The sequence below is a fragment of the Hippichthys cyanospilos genome, chromosome 3, assembly GCF_059441005.1.
Source record: "Hippichthys cyanospilos isolate Australia breed blue-spotted pipefish chromosome 3, RoL_Hcya_1.0, whole genome shotgun sequence".
Classification (NCBI taxonomy): domain Eukaryota; kingdom Metazoa; phylum Chordata; class Actinopteri; order Syngnathiformes; family Syngnathidae; genus Hippichthys; species Hippichthys cyanospilos.
Genome location: NC_142371.1, coordinates 28,488,300 through 28,505,264, shown reverse-complemented (window position 1 = coordinate 28,505,264; position 16,965 = coordinate 28,488,300). Strand labels below are relative to the sequence as shown.

The 16,965-nt window shown below is 43.4% G+C and overlaps 2 protein-coding genes across 4 annotated transcripts; both read left to right on the top strand.

Moving 5' to 3' along the window:
• The first annotated feature begins 309 nt into the window (after window positions 1–309).
• LOC148426694 (uncharacterized) lies at window positions 310–6,034 on the top strand. Of its 2 annotated transcripts, XM_088412142.1 has the most exons (3): window positions 310–680; window positions 904–1,743; window positions 1,828–6,034. In XM_088412142.1, the coding sequence occupies exons 1-3, from the start codon at window positions 311–313 to the stop codon at window positions 4,095–4,097; spliced, it is 3,480 nt and encodes a 1,159-aa protein (XP_088268268.1). In that variant the 5' UTR covers window position 310; the 3' UTR covers window positions 4,098–6,034. The 2 variants fall into 2 exon arrangements, with proteins under 2 accessions (XP_088268268.1, XP_088268267.1); XM_088412141.1 differs by having other exon boundaries at window positions 904–6,034.
• Window positions 6,035–6,586: 552 nt separating this feature from the next.
• LOC148426693 (uncharacterized) lies at window positions 6,587–16,603 on the top strand. 2 transcript variants are annotated; one of them, XM_088411924.1, is made up of 3 exons: window positions 6,587–7,050; window positions 9,813–11,345; window positions 15,401–16,603. In XM_088411924.1, exons 1-3 carry the CDS (start codon window positions 6,831–6,833, stop codon window positions 16,501–16,503), a joined length of 2,856 nt encoding a protein of 951 aa, XP_088268050.1. In that variant the 5' UTR covers window positions 6,587–6,830; the 3' UTR covers window positions 16,504–16,603. The 2 variants fall into 2 exon arrangements, with proteins under 2 accessions (XP_088268050.1, XP_088268049.1); XM_088411923.1 differs by lacking the exon at window positions 15,401–16,603 and having other exon boundaries at window positions 9,813–14,448.
• Window positions 16,604–16,965: the final 362 nt, after the last annotated feature.

Below are 16,965 nucleotides of genomic sequence, written 5' to 3'. Positions count from 1 at the left end.
CTTTACCAATGAGCCACATAAACCAGAATAAACAATCGTGAGTGGAAATTATTTTGAGGCAGCGTGAGGGTCAAGTTTGTAATTGTTTGATCAACGATGTTCTAGGTGTGAATCTGCTCAGCAGGGCGTGCCTCCACTTGCCCAGTCAGCTTAGCTCTGTCCAACTCACCCGCAAACCGAAAGAGACGAATTGCAAAGTAAAATACAGTAATTGGACGGTCGGCCAATATTTTCTTTTAGTTTGAAATTTCGGGCATGACGTCATTTCCTCGTCTGTTCGCTGAATTTGGTGAGTCTGCTGCTCGAGCCCATGCCAGGGGTGCATGGGGGGAATATGGCCGCCATATCCCCACCGGAGTCTCCGCAACGGCACAAGTCCCTGGCGGAGGAAGTCCAGTCATCAGGGGCTAAGACGGACTCGGCGGAACTTGAAGACGCCTCCGATCAGACGGATGAAAATGCTTTGAAACAACCGCGGGAGCGTCATAGTAGCGAGCACAGTGGTAACAACGGTGCTTCTTTGCCCGGCCATTCTGAGGTTATTGAGTCGGGGGCTGGAGGCGACCAAACATGTAATTCATCGGGGCCAAAAATGGCCGAGTCACCAGGAGATGAACAGCGGCCCTCTGACTGCCCCGAGGATGATGGCGAAGTGGGTCACTCCCACACGGAAGAAAATAGTAAGTCGATGCTAACGGTGTTGTTATACTGTGTTTATTACTAGCGTTAGCCTTCCTATTTACTTCAGCGTTCACACCTTGCCCGGTGTACATTGTAGTGTACAATTAAGCTAGCGCGTATACTTTGTCATACACGACTCATTTTCTATCGTTTTATGTCAGGCTATGTAGTTTTGTTGGTTGACTAAGTTTATAGATCAGTGGCTCTCCTTTCATTTTCCAGTTTCAGAGACTGCTGAGAAAGTGTCAGAAACTCAAGCTCTTCCTGGTGCAGAGGAAATTCATGAGGTTGACCAACCAAGCTTGGGCGAAGAACTGAGATCTGAGGATCCAGTGAAAGATTTAGACTCAGTTGCATATGTGATCGAAGACCATGATGGAAGAGAAAAAAGATCATCCAAGCCAAGAAAGAGTCGCATGGTGTGCAAGGAGTGTGGACTATCCTTCACCCGCCGTGAGATGTTCTACCTTCACCGCCACAGTCATGCACACAAGGATGAACTCGCTCCCCTCACCTGTAAAGAATGCGGGCTCTCCTTTAAGGACCGCAGCAGCTTAATCAAACACAGACATGTGCATAAGGAGCAGAAGGAGGAGCCAACTTCTGAGCTGGAAGATGCATTTCAGTGTGCCACTTGTGAGAAGTTCTTCCCTACGGCGCAGAAACTGCGGGGCCACGAGTGCAACGATGCAGAAGACAAGAATTATCACTGTTCGCTGTGCCGCAAAGAGTTCAATTTTAGGTGCGCTGTCTCCACGCACATGATGACTCACTCGCAGGAGAGCAACTGGACATGCGAGGAGTGCGGTCGAAGCTTCCGGGACTACATCAAATTACGCTACCACCAGCGATCTCATCCGATCCTTAAACCCTACGAATGTCCCGAGTGCGGCATGGCTTTTCGATACAATTCCGTCATGGAAGACCATCGGCGCAAGCACACTGTTCAACTCCGCTCTTACCTGTGTACCGTATGTGGTAAGTCCTTCAAGTACAGTAGTCTCCTCCACCAGCATCAGTTTTTACACACCGGTGAGAAGCCCTTTCGCTGCCCCGATTGTGGTAAGAAATTTGCCTTTGCTCAAAATATGAGAGCACACTGTCGCCAACATAGACTGCACCAAACCAACACTCTTCCTTCTACAGAGCAACCCACCAAGCAGACCCCTGCACCTGCCCCTGCACTGGAGACTGTGCAACGAAAGGAGAATGCACAGCCGAGTCACGAACCAAAACGCACTTTTAACTGTCCCCTCTGTCCCCAGACCTGCAGCTCGCCAGCCAACCTGAGAGCCCACATGCATTTTCATGAGGTGGAGTTTGAGTCCCAGGACAAAGGATTCCAGCCACCCCCCGAGATAAAAAAGAATTGGGACAAGGGGCATATCTGTCCTCACTGTCCGTGTACTTACCGGAAAGAGTTCAGTTTAAGATTGCACATATTCAAAACCCATCAGAATATAGCAACAGATTGGGCCAAAGTGTCCATTTCCCCTCAACAAGAGTTGAGCCCTGTAACCAGTGAAAATCAGCAGGTAAAAGTGAAAAACGACGACTTGGGTATTAAGCCATACAAGTGCTCTGAGTGTGCAAAAACGTTTCGCCATCGCTCAGTGTTAGAGCTGCACATGCGCATACATTCCAAGGACAAGCCTTACCAGTGCAACGTGTGCGGCAAAGGCTTTCGCTTCAGCAGCTACTTACAGCAACATGTCATCATCCACTCGGGCCAGAAGCCTCACAAATGTCCCGACTGCGGCAAGGATTTTGCCTTCCTGCAGAACATGAGAACCCACCAGAAGCTGCATCAGGAAAAACCCTTCCGCTGCACCAGCTGCCGCAAAGGCTACAGCGACGAGACGCAACTGCGGCACCACATGCTTTCGCATAACGGCGATAAGCCGCACAAGTGTAACCTCTGCGATAAGAGCTTTGGCTTGGCGTATCTGCTCCGCGACCACCTGAACACACATACGGGAGAGCGGCCCCATCACTGCGGCGAGTGCGGCAAAACCTTTTCCTGGTTGAGCAGCTTGTTAGTACACCAGAAGATCCACAATCGCAAACGGCAGGCTTTCAGTCCACTTACCTCTGTCCCTGCGGGTGGGAGGACCAGAGGCAGAGGGGGCAGGGGGAGGAGAGGGGGCAGGTCATTAGGGGGCGCTCCTTTTTATCGCAATTCAGGGGGCATACAGCACTCCTCCATGCTGGCATCTCAAGAGGAGTTGCAATTGAAAATGCAGAAAGAAGCTTTTCTTTCTGAACTACACCCTCCAGCCGTTCACTGGGAGTTGGATGGGGACGGGGTCATGCCAGCCCCCTCGTCACTTCCATCAGAGCCAGGCCCGCAAAATCAAGAAAGCGCACCTTCCGTTGTCATATCCCTTCCAAAAGCGGGTCCCTCTGGAGTTGGCGGGATGGACAAACAAGCGCACCCTGCGACATCTGCTTCTTTGCGTCACGAATCTCGCGGGACTTCCTTCGTGGATGGCGCGGCTTTATGGAGTGTCCAACCTCCTCTGCTGAGTTCTTCAAACAAGGCGGGTCAAGAGCTCCAGTCGCCAAGGTGGCCGGGTGCCCCTGTGCCAAAACAGGAGACGTTGATGCTTCCTGTGAGTGCGGACAGTAAAGTGTGGGATCCTCAAGCAATAACGTTGACTGTGAACCAACCTGAGCAGAGGACATCAGGTGGAGCAGGTGCACAATCCTCAACTCAGATAGACCAAAGCGTCCCCGTTTCAGTGTCCACAGCTGTCGCCCATGGGAGCACTTTGTGGGGCATCCAAGCGCCGCTTGGGGCTTCAAACAAAATGGGCTCCTCTCCGAAACTTGTCAACAATCGAGACTTCCAGCTACAGAAGAAGGTTGCGGCAGGTTGGACCAATGTACAGAATCAGACTGCAACGCAGAAACTTCCCATCCCTATCAACCCCTTTGCTCAAACCATTGGCACGGCACTCTGGGGCTTCCAAAATAATCCCGTGGGTCCTCAGCTGCTTCTCACCGGGCAGCTCAAACCGGGGAGAGTACAGGACTTGCAGCAGCAACCGGTCGTCACAGCCAATCAGATCATCCTAAATCAGCCTCCTCCATTTTTCTCCCCGGCGCTCACCACGCTCCCGACCCTAGCGTTGCCGGGTACTCACTCTCTTCAGACCGTCTCAGTTGGTCCGCTTTCAAGACCGCCGCTCCCGAATATTTTCTTCACCCCGCAGGCTGTCCTGACCGAGAGGCCTCCCATGCCACAAACCCCGGTCCTACCTCAGCTCGCCACGCAGACTGAAGCTCAAAAACTGGGACCCCGGTTGCCTTTTGCCCCGGAACGGCATTTGCAGTGCATGATATGCGGCTGCTCTTTCCCCCGGGAGCTGGATCTTCAGTTGCATTACTTGCAACATGCACAAGGAGAAGCTTGACTCTGTAACAGTAGCAGCAAAGCTTGACTTAGAAATTTGTTACTTTTTCTATTCTGTTTCACCTTCATTTCTCTGACGCTCATTTGTGCATTTTGACCAGCTGACATGGAGGAGCATTAGAAGCCAAAAAAAAAACAAAAAACATTGAGTTAGGCTACACACTTTTTAAACTGTACTATTTCACTCTAAATAAGACTGGATACTGTTGTTGTGGTTAGAAACGGTAGTTGTTTCACTCTTAAAATGCTTTTAATATTTGGGTTGAACGACCTCTCCAGTGTGCGGACCAACTGATATTTCATTTACTGCCAATAACATCTGGTTTTTAAACCATTTTAATTTTTTTGTTCTGGTCTGAAATCATTTGAAAGGTTTATTTCATGTACAGTATACTGTGTGCCTTTGAGTACCGTCTGCATGTCTGCTACGCCAGTATTGTAGACTAGGTTGTTAGCAAAGTAGAGGGAAACAGTGACCTCACTCCTTGATGAGTGCACTGCAATGTCCTCCATATGCACTAAATAGTGTTTATCGAAATACTGGCGTGCTGCGGATACAAAAAGTCTACACACCCCCGTTCAAATATCAGGTTTTTGAGATGTACAACACTAGTCAAAATTTTGCAACACCTTCAAATTCACATGGTCTCAAACTCATCAAGTGGTAAAAAATGAGTTCAAGTCATGAAGCCACATCCACATCATAAAGCTGCAAAAATCCTAAAGGGTGCAAACCTGTTTTTGTTTCTTAAAAAAATCATTAACTTTTTTTTTGCTAACAAAATAATTCTATCAATATTTCTTCCAAATAACTTAAGTATTAATTTATGATATGGGATTTAACAAACACTGATTTAGATGTTGGATGTTTCCAAACTTGACTAATAGTGTAAACAAGATAAGACAAGTATTAAAAGTATTTGTAACATTAATATGATGTGTAAACCTGAACTGCAAAAAAAATTATCCAAAGAATAGGTAAAAAAAAAAAAAAAAAAATACTGTGGATGCAAAACTGTGCACACCTTTCTATTGCCGGGAATGTGGCTCTCTTCAGAAATTACAATTCACAATTAAGTTCAATGGTAAATTTGGATGAGTGCACACCTGTCACTATGCTTCTTATTTTAGCCCAATGAAATGAACAGTGTTGTGTTTGTAGCGAACGCTCTTTCGAAGTATGACAAAACATTCAACCCTCAGTTTTATTGGCTTGTAATACAGTATGTTGTACCACATGTGTTTTGGAATTTCAGCAATGTTTTTGCAAAATGTAACTGGGCTTGAATGTTTTTCTTTGTAAGATAACCCTCTCTACCGCTTCTCTTGCGTTCAACTATTTTTGAGGTACAGTATGTTCAATGGGATCTCACAATTTGTGTGAAAGATCTTTGTGCTGTAAGGTATGACCACAAAAATGTTAAAAAATGGCTACTAGAACATCTCAAATGTATTTGAGGTTTATCCAAGGCACTTTAAATGGTTGCAGGAATACGTTGACCATATAACATGAGTTTTGATGTGGCTTGTCAATGAAACACTCATTTGTTTGTTCCCCTCACAAAATCTGTTTGGTTGTACAGCTTTACAGGCCACATTAATTATCAAACATTTTGGGATGATTGGTCTCAGTGTCATTTTAGAGATATCAAAATCCAGGGGTGTGTAGACTTTATATCCACTGTACTTGTATGAAGCTACTTTCATTTTACAGATAAAGTTCTCATCAGATAAAGACTTTAGATGTACAGTATAAATGTCGATCATAATCAGAACTTTTCAATTATTTTGGTGATTCATTGGTGCCAACGAGTCTTCGTATACCAGCCGATGAAGCTGTCAATGCAAACACAATTTTCTCTTAAGTCTTCTGTGCAAGGGGAAATATTCCTCCTTGCTGTTAAATGTAACAAAAATAAAATACCAAATATATGCTGACCTTTGTTTACAAAATCATGATTAAATAGAAAAACACATGCCCTTCTATCCTCTTTCTCAGAAGTGACTTCTGGTGAGGTCATAATGGTTTAATCTGAACCGTCCGTCTTAATTGCACACTAGCATTGATCTCTGTTTAATGTGTGATAATATATACTATATACTATACTATATAGTATTTATTGTGTGATAGTATATAGTACCAATTATTTCAAATTTGTGGGCTGGGTGGGTACCAGGGCTAGGCGGTTACCAATCCAAAGCGACTTTCGTGGGGTTTAATGAGTTCAAATCTAATCCTTGCAAATGGTTTTACACATAAAATCCGTTTGCAAAGATTTAACAGCATTTCATGCCAGACAGCATCAATAATGCAAGTCTTAACATTTTCGTATACTGTTAATCAACTGGAAATTTCCGATCGCTTTTAAAAGTATTTTTTTTTAGTTTTGAAACAATAAATTCCTTGCTATTGAAAGCGGAGGTCAAACAATCCCGAACGTCTTTGCGGTCAACAAAATCGACGAAGAAGAATTAACTTCCGGAGAAGAATCGAACCTCAATCTACTGCATAAGTCAATTAGCCTTGACTTTAATGCATTTTTTAAAAACCATGCTAGGTTACCTCGTCCCTGACATTCTGAGTGTGTTTATGCAATGACTATTAGAAACACGCGAAATCTTTTCATCCACTCTATCCGGTGCCTATACCGCTGCATAAGGATTTCTGCTCTCGCCTTTCGGCTAAGGAGAGTCGTCAAAGTAAGCTAACGCTAACGAAACCGCCGCGGCGAGGATGGACCACGTTCCGGCCGTTGTGGTGAAAGACCTTCAGGCGGAGGAACAGTCCGCCGTTATGGATGACTCTCAGTCCGCCGTTATGGATGACTCTCAGTCCGCCGTTATGGATGACTCTCAGTCACCGTCCACTACCATGGATCTCACATCGACAAACAGTGATGCGCCGCCGCCGGACGAGGAGACCGCGGGCAGCGAGCGTCCAGCCTCAAGTCAAGGTAGAAACGTAATTATCGGTCAAAACTCTCTGTTCATTTTGAAATGTATTGCGGTGTGCGAACATAATTAGGGTAAGCCTATGTGAATACACGCCGATTATTTTATACAAATTCAACTTGGCAGGTATTGTCGTAAGATTGTCATTATGTCACCGACGATGCTTCTTGGAGTAACATTTTCTTGTAAAAATATTAAGAAAGTGACGTCCAATGCGTCTTACTGCAAAGTCAATTGCGGGGGAGTTTGTGTGTGTGCGCGCGTTTGTGTGTGTGTGGTGGGGGGAATTAGAATTCGAGCTTCAAACAGTTAACTTTGCCTGTATTTATCCTGTTTTTGAAAGACTCCTAACCCTAATTGCCATTTTCACAAAAACAGAAAACGGCTGCAAGTAAGAATGACTTGGATAATAGATTGTTTTTCTCTTTTTTTGTTGTTGTATAATTGATTAATCTTTTTTTTTTAACATTACATTTTCAAGGAAAATCCACTACTACTTTTCCAAGAATGTTGTACGTTTCCCTGCCAGTCTAAACACCGCATTTGAGTCATTTGTGATGTGTGAATTAAACAACAAAATTAACTCGTGTTTGTCCATTGAGGGGAGGTAATTTTGACTTTCTGTGGACTGAAAATGACATCATAGTTGGCATAATAGTTCTGGGACAAGCTCAAGTCACAATCACTTCAATGAGCAGTCTGTAATGGTTACTTTAGTTTCCTCTTGCTAATGTTATATCTAAGATTAATTCTAAGACAGTTTCTGTGTGATAATGAAACAATAAAATAGATGGTAATGTCATTTGCAGCATTGCAGCGATGTGGTTGTGTTAAATAAGCCTACTTTAAAATGTAATAATGGTGTTTTCAATTTTAGTTTTGTCATGTCAATCATATTCATCCAAAATGTAAATTTTCAATATTTTTTTATATTGTAAACATGTTTCATCAAAGTCTGTCTGATTGTGCATGAAAGACCAAATCCCAGTCAAAACAAATTTCTGTTTACTAGTTCTGCTACTAGATATTAGTAGTAACTCTGTTTTTATATATTTTGATAATACAGCATAGAAGGGTAAATAATTTGCTACTTTGATAACAATACTAGCATGATTCAAGAAATCTACTATAGTGTCATAAATTTAGTCAATTAAACATCATGACGTGTCTGGGAAGACATGCATTAGAAGGAAAACATAATTATGTATTTATTCAATGCCAAAACATTGGACACAGCCAGCTAATCTTGTAAATGTACAGTTTAACAGTTAAAGTGCTTGAACATCGATAACACAACACTACACAAACTGTACAGCAGAACATATTAAAGCAAGGGTGTCCAAATTTTAGCTCAGGGTCCATATGTAGCAAAATCTATTCCCAAGTGAACCAGACTGGTAAAATCAGGGTATATTTTTTATGAACTAGTAGTGTCAATTACACTTCCATTTTTGCTATGCACGGCAGCCAATCCCCGTCAAGTAGTGGGGGGTCAACTCCGAATATGTTGCTTGAAATAGATTAAAAAAATAAAGGTGAATAAATTAAAATAACTTCTGTTTTGCTCTTTGCAATATAGCATGTTTTTCTTAAATTGCTCATGAATAACAGGGGTTAACTGTAAATGTATTGTTGAAATAAATAAAAAAATTAAAGGTGAATAAATTAAAATAACTTCTGTTTTGGTCCTTTGCAATTTAGCATGTTTTTCTTAATTTGCTCATGAATAACAGGGGTTAACTGTAAATGTATTGTTGAAATAAATAAATTAACTTCCATTTTGTTCCCATCCATCCATCCATCCATCCATCCATCCATCCATCCATCCATCCATTCATTCATTCATTCATTATAACCACTTAATATCAAGGATCGCAGTTATGCTGGAACGTATTCCAGATGTCTTCGTGCAGTAGGCTAGGCACAGCCTGCACTGTTTGCCAGCCAGTTGCAGGCCACATAAAGACTAACTACTATACAATAACATCTAAAGGCAATTTTGAGTGTCCAATATACCTGGCATGCATGTTTCTATAATATGAGAGGAAATTGCTATACCTGGAGAAAACCTACATGGGCAGAGGGAGAACGTGCTAACTCCACACAAAAAGACCGGAGTTAGGAATCAAACCCGCGATCTCCGTACTGTGAGGCAAATGTGCTAACCAGACTTCCACCGTTCTGTCCAGAATAATTACATAATTATAATTCCACATTTCCACAACATTTCTATTAATAAAACATTTATTGAAATTGTTTCCATCCATCCATTTTCTAGACTTCCTCTGTATCCCAATATAGCATTTTTTCCTTTAATTTCATGAAATGAATGTAACATTTCTTTCATTATTTTTCCGTTTGTTCATAAAATACATATTGTGAGCAGAACACAACCTTGCGAGCCGGATAAAACCCGCTCGAGGGCTGGATCCAGCTCGCCGGGCCGTATGGTTAACACCTCTGGTCTAGCCAGTCAATCTTCTCCAAGCTGTTGGACTGCCTCCTGCACTTGCGAAAACGCGGGACAGAAGCAATATAGTCATTATAAAACACAGCTGTCTTGTAATTAATTGAAATTTCGAGTGTAAACTCTGCTTCCCTGTTTTCGAGCGATGAGTGCAGAAGTTGTAATCCACTGCCCGCCCAGGAGTTGCAATCCATTCTTCATTGGTTGATGGTTGCGTTGTTAACCATTCATGTGTCTTGTATGGATCTATGCACACTCTTAATATAAAGTGTTCTTTTCTTCCATCTCTTTTTACAGAGCTTGGGATGTACAGCTGCCAAGATTGTGGAGAAGCGTTTGGTGAGGAGGCAGCTTACTTGGATCATCGCCAGCAGCACCCTGATGGAAAGTGCACAATGTATTTAGAGCCAATGGATGATTCCGATATAGCTGACGAAGATGGGGAAAGTACAAACGGCTGTCAGTTATGCACATTGTCATTCGATGATCTGAACGAATTCCGATCCCACATGGAAACCCACCATGCTCAAGGTTCTGATGCCCAGAAGGATTCGGGACCCACAAATAAAAGCATCTTTCAATGCACTGAATGTGGGAAAAGTTATTCCATTTTAGGACATTATCTCAATCACCAGCGTACGCACATACAGGCTTCCAAATCTATTTTTGAGGACTTGGACCAGCTCAAAAAAAAGTCTTTTCAGTGTGAGACTTGTGGGCGGAATTATTCCCGTGCATCTGCCCTTGACGCTCACAGACGTGGCCACGAAGAAAAGTTATTCAAACGCCAAAACAGGAAATCAAGACACAAGACTGATGCCGTTGAGTCAGCAGCAAACATTAAAAAGACGACTAATGCTAATTCGGAGAAGCTTTTCAAATGTTCCTGTGGGAAATCCTTCGCTGGTTTAATGAATTTGAAGACACACCAGCGATTCAGCCAAAGTTGCAATACACTTTCAACAGTAAGGGCAGGAAAGCTGAAGAAACATCTCTTTACCTGTAAGAAATGCAGGAAAACCTTCCATGGCCATCTTGCCTGGTTCAACCACGAGAAATGGCATGAAAACCACTCGGAAGATTCTCCACACCGGTTTCCTTGTGAGGCCTGTGGGAAGGTATTCATGACTCAAACGTTCTACTATAGACATCAGCGCATGGTGCATAGTGAGACGCCGGCAAAGTCATTCCTCTATCAAGTTTATCAGCTGCAGAAGAAGGCATTTGAATGTACAGACTGTGGCCTCAGGTTCTCCAGACTGTCAGCGCTCCAGTCTCATCAACTTCAACACACCGGTGCGTTTACAGAGGCTGAAAAATGTGTCCAGGTACAGTCGCCTCTAGAGACTATAGAAGAAGAACAACAGAAAGCGACTCACAGTTTGGGACGTAACATCCCGCCAGAGAATGTTCCTCTTTACGTTGAATCTGAAGAGCACCTTGATGATAATGAGCCCGAAGAAGAAGGGATGGAAAGTTATGAACCTGGGGACTTTAATGTCTTGGTGATAAGTGCGAGTGAGTCAGAGGACGAGGCCGTCCAAGACTTGAACCCTGACCTCAATACAGGATCCGTATCTGAGCGGGAGGGCCAAGACAATGTTTCAGTCATGAATCTGGTTTCAAAACCAGAGCTTGACTTGAAAATTGTTCAGGTTGACTTTGGCCCTCCTAAGGAACAGAGCCTCCCAGCAACGGCAGCAGCTGAAAACACAGAAACCAAAGAACCGTTCGCTTGTCCAGATTGTTACCGGTGCTTTGGTAGCGAGGCATCGCTGCGGGCTCACTTAGTGTGGCACAACATTCGCGAGAGGAGACGTCAGACTCAAGGTCAGTCAGTGGAAGTTTACACATGTGACAATGAAGCCCGTACCTTTGCTGCAGGTCATACTCCAGAATTTGAGAATGAAACTAACCAGGCCAATATATTAGGGCGGAAAATTGTTACATGTGACATATGCGGTACAAATCTGACACATCTTTCCAATCAGTATGATAAACAGCAACTGTGCCGAGATTGTGAGGTGTCTAAATTGGTAAATGACATGCGCAGTCGTACCACACATAAAAGAGAGGGCGTGTCCGGTGCCGCAAAAGTGTACAATCCAAAGAAAACGCTTCTAGGCCCCAAGATTTACCACTGCGAGCAGTGCGGGAAAGGTTTTTGGTCCTTAGGCGCTTACTCGCATCACAAGCAGAATCCAAGTCAATGTGTTGATGTGAGACTTAGAACCGGTGTTACGCAGCCATTGCATCGTGGCCGTTCTCGCTCCGGCTTGAAGGTCGCGTGCCCCGTGTGTGGTAGAAAGTTCAGACACAGGGGAATTATGACGTTACACATGCGTACACATGAGAACGGAAATCACAAGTGTGAAGTCTGCAACAGATCATTTCGTCTTTTTTCCAGTCTTCTCAGACACCAGGTTGTGCATAGTGAGCTCCTCCCACCTCCCAGTAAGTCTTTTCAGCATCAGGTCGAGCAGCTGCAAAAAAATACATATAGCTGCCCCAACTGTGGGAAGCTGTTTTCCCGAGCCAAAGCGCTTCAGTTTCATATGAAGTATCATCAAAATGACAGGGGCCGTTCGCCTTCGCCGTCGGGGTCTTGCGTTAAGCAGGAGGACCTCCAGTGTGCCGCATGTCTCAAACAATTTAGCAACAAGGCCTCCTTGCGGGCACACAGAAAACTGTGTAGCCAAAAAGAATATGTTAATAAGAATGAATCCGTCAACTTGTCTGATTTGAACTCGCAAGGAAGCGCAGGAAAATTCCTGCGTAACTTAAAGAATGAAACTGAGGACGTGCACGTGCAAAGTCCAAATGCTGTAAGTGGCTTAGAAAATAGTGATTTACAATACAAGTGTAACAAGTGTGATAAAAGCTTCTCAGTTGTTGGGGCTTTGAATTTGCATAAAAGAATTCACTCCAAGGGTTACAAAAAAGTAGCAAAAGCAACCTTGTCCTTCGTGACTAGCGAGGAGGAGTTAAGGAAAGATTATCCGTTTTCCTGCTCCGAATGCGGGAAGCGATTTTTGTCAAACTCTGCCCTGGGCTCCCATAAACGTTGGCACACAAACGATAAACTTTCTTCTCTTAGAGAACAATTTCCCGAAAGCTGTCGGCAGGACTGCCAAATGTCCGTGCTGCAGCCTCAAGCCGACGTGAGCCCCAAGAGTGAAACTTTAGACTTATTTACGGAGGGCGATCAGACTTTAGAAGCTGGAGCTCCTCAAACAGGTCACCCAACGCTCAAAGCGATGAACCGGATGACAAACGACGGGTGCGAATCCATCCTGAAAATACCGATGACAGAAAATTACCAGTGTCCCCTCTGCTCGGCGAGATTTTCCAAAGCCAGGGGTCTTCGTGCCCACACGTGGCAAGCCCACCCTGAGCACACAGAAGAAAAATCGAAGCGAGTGTCGGACGATGAAATCTTAAGTGTAGACACGAGCTGTGAAATAAAGAGTGAAAATGCTTCAACAGAAATAAGCAAATGTGATGCATCTCCTGAGGGTGGACTTCAATGTCACGTTGCTGCCACAATTCCTGACCATAAATTATGTCCAGAGTCTAACATGGTGGTCCAAGCTCCTGAGCCCTTAGGGGAGGTCTCACCTCTTATCTGCCGCCTCTCGGAGCCCGTCCTCAAATGTCTCTACAAATGCGGAAAGTGCGGCAAAGCCTTCCCGACTGAAGAACAATTAGAAACTCACAAAACCAAGGCAAAAAGCCGGCCTTTTTGCTGCGCCCTGTGCTGCAATGCCTTTTCAACAAAGAGGCAGCTAAAGCAACACCTCACCTGGCACGATCAGGTCCGATTTCGGCTACCCAATGAAGTTCGCCTTCGACTCAGTGCTGCTTTGAGCACAAAGGCTGTCAGACCCGCAGGGAAGTCCTGTCCCCCTTGTCCGCTGAAGCAGGTGAATCAGTCGCTCAGTTGTAGCCCGCATGGTGACATAGCCACGCTACAAAACCACAGATGTCTGCGTTGTGAAAGTGCGGTGTGCAATTGTTCTTCGCTTCCTGCGTCTGTGGAGGACTTAGAAGTCCTTTCCAAGCATGACCAGGCAGCTCTTGATGATCGCAGAAGGCAAAGCGATTGTCCTGCTGCTCTTTCGGAAGGACATGCAGATGTATTTACTTGTCTTGATTGTGGAGCTACATTTAGTCAGGAAAGTGATTTGCGCCAGCACTATACCAAACATGCACAAGGCATGTATTAAAATGTTTACATGTGACGTTTAAAGAGACTTTGTCTTTGATCATAAACGATCCCTTCCTATCAATTCTCTGCTATTTATGCTTTCCTTCACACCGGTTTAATATTGCATAAATGTTATTAATGCCACCTTGCGTAACTTGGAGTAAGAAATATAACATCTTCCACACAATCGACGTTTTTGTTTAAGGCAAGAAAATCGACTATTCTAAATTCATAAATTGGAGCTAGGAGTTGTATCAAAATATAGATATGTAATATGTGATGTGTGTCTCAAGCCCTTCTATATAAAATCAGGAAATCTGTACTAATATATTTTTCTGCTGTCATTTAAAGTATGGAAACATTGTCTGAGATGTCATATTGACTAAACAAACCAAGTGTGTGCACAAAAAAAGGCTTGACAGAGCGTCGATTCGGTCACTATGTACATAGAGTATATGCACATCATGTTTTGCATGACTTGACTACTAAGCCGTACACTTTTCCGTTGTCTCTTTCTTTTTTGTGGCAAAGCTATTTATTGATAAAATGAAAATGTAGTCCTTGTATTGTTTCGGGATGGTTCTTATTACTTTATTTGATGGAAACATCTGTGGACTAATATGAATGAAGCTATTTTCCCTCAAGGGTTACTAATGCCTTTACCTATATGTTTACATGTTGTTTTTGAAGCTACCTGTACAATAAAGGGATCTATTATAGTCTGAATTAGTGGCTTGTGTAATGACTTCACACCAATTCGCATGCTGTGTGATATAAAAAAAAAGTCAACACTGAGGGCCATATTGACATTTTTTCTTTTTTTTTTTGCATACTCAAGTAATTTGCTTTATAGTTTTACGTGTCCCAAGTTTGATTTGAAATGCATCAAAATTTAGTGTTGACCAAAAATGGGACCAAATATGTTTTGTTTTTTTAGTTCTGTTTGGGTAAACTCATGGCTTTAGTTTGCACCGACCTCATTGTTGGAATCATTGTTTGGTTGACATCTTTTATGATGTGTTTTGTCGGTGATTTATCTTGATGAAGAAATGAGTGGCAATCATTTAGATGGATTATATTGACACAAGACGGATGAAAATAACAATTAAAGACAAGATTAACTGCACAACTGTAATGGACTGGTTGTGTGTATCGGTGCTTAAGCCCCCATCCCACTGAGGGACGAAAGCTGGCAAGTGTCCGCAAAGGTATCAGCTGCTTTGATCTCCTCAGGGTTCATTCAAGGTTGCCAAATAATCAGCAGAGACTGCCAAAAATGTAGCCAGAGGTCGCCAGACGTTGCTGTTGTTGCAAGGAGCAGTACAGATGGATGTCTGGCAACATTTTGGTGACCTCTGAAGACCTTAAATGAACCTTAAGGAGATAAAAAAAAAAAATCCATTACCTTTGCAGACACTCGCTAGCGTTCACTCCTTAGTGGTTTAGGGTTTTTAAAGATGTAGCAAGCTGCCCAACTTTTTTATTGTGTGCTCCATATCCCTCCCATACTCTTCAAAAATAATTGAAACGTTGCCAACTAATCCAACATCAGTTAGCAAAGAGATTTCTGCTGCATGTAAATGTGCGTAATGACCTTCTTTTCTCACCTTGCCTGAAAACTCTTTCCAAAATGCTTGTCAAATACATGCTTTAACGATGCATTTCCCCCTATTTCTAGCCAAGCAGAGCAAAGTTACGCGGGATCGTGGACCGACGACTTTGGATGACAAGGATACTCCAGGGGAGGGGAAGAAGGATGACCAGCACGTTGATGCGGATGGGACTCCTAAATCCGAGAAAGATCTTCAAACGAGCTCAGATTGCCCCGACGCGACACATGGAGACTCCACAAAATCGCCATATAAGTGTCTAACGTGTGGGAAAACTTATTTATATCTTGTACCTTTTGAAAAGCACCAAGAGGGGCATAAGAAAAATGCCGCTTCAGCTAAAACTCAGATCGACAATAGTGTCCGTGCGTACGACTGTCCCATATGCGGAACGGTTTTCTCCAGGGAAACTCTTCTTCGTGGCCACTTGCTGACTCACGCGCAGCATGAAATGCACAAGTGCGTTCAGTGCAACAAGACCTTTGATACCGTCAGTGCATGGTACACTCATACTAAGTCCCATAAAGTAAGGCCTTTTTGGTGTCTTAGTTGCACCCGGGGTTTCATGAAAGAGGATTACCTGAGCAGACACCTTCAAAAACACCACATGGGGAAGTACAAGTGCTACATTTGTTCCAAGCGCTTCTTCACGCCACTTCTGCTCAGGGAACACCTCAGCAGCATCCACCCTTCATCGCCGCTCAACGACGTCGCCGCAAGTCAAAAAAAGGCCGCTTTCGGGTCGGGGGACGAAGGCGCGATAGAAGACGGAAGCCTGCTTACTGCAAGTGAACAAGAGGAGCAAGAACCCCGACCGTGTGTAGAAAAAGAGGGAAGCCTGCAAAAATCTGGACATTTGGAGAAAACTACTGAGCTGTTTAAGAATAATGAGTTTGCTCAGTCCAACTTTTCCAATTCCGGAGAAGTTGTGCACAAGCCCGCAAAATCATCCACCTTTCCTGCTAGTGAGGAAGTTCTAAAAGAAGCACAAACCACACAAGATCTTGACAGAGGTGAGGATCTGGAACAAAACCAAGACAGTGAGCATCTGAAGTATTGGGAATTTGAATGCTATGAATGCGGTCAGGGCTTTGATCATATAAGTCAGCTGCATTTGCATTACATCAAACATGCCACTGGGGAGGTGCCTTTTCCTGACACTGAGGGGTGAACATTTATTTATGTAAGACTGTTTTTATTCCAAAAAGACTTCACCTACCTTTTCATGTCTTTAAAGCAGAAATAAACTAAATGAAGTGATAGAATGGTCATTTGTGTTTGTAATAACTATTGCCAACTTTTAATCCTCCTTTTCATCATTACATAGTCATACGCAGGATATTTCATATAATTAAACATTAATTATTGGCCGTTTTGAGGAAGTTTATGCTGATTGACAACTCATTTCATTAATACATCCAGTTCACACAAAAAAAAGTTATTTAAGTCCAACAATCCAGTAAATTGTGTTTGTTGAGGGGAATTTATAGACTTGTATTTAAAGGGAAAGTCAAATCCAGAATATTCTTGATCGTATAGCCTATGTGACCCCAACTGGTCTTTAAATGATTTAAAAAAAATGTAATCCACCCAAAAGGGCCATTTTGCCACTTACTGTCCACTGAAAATGATA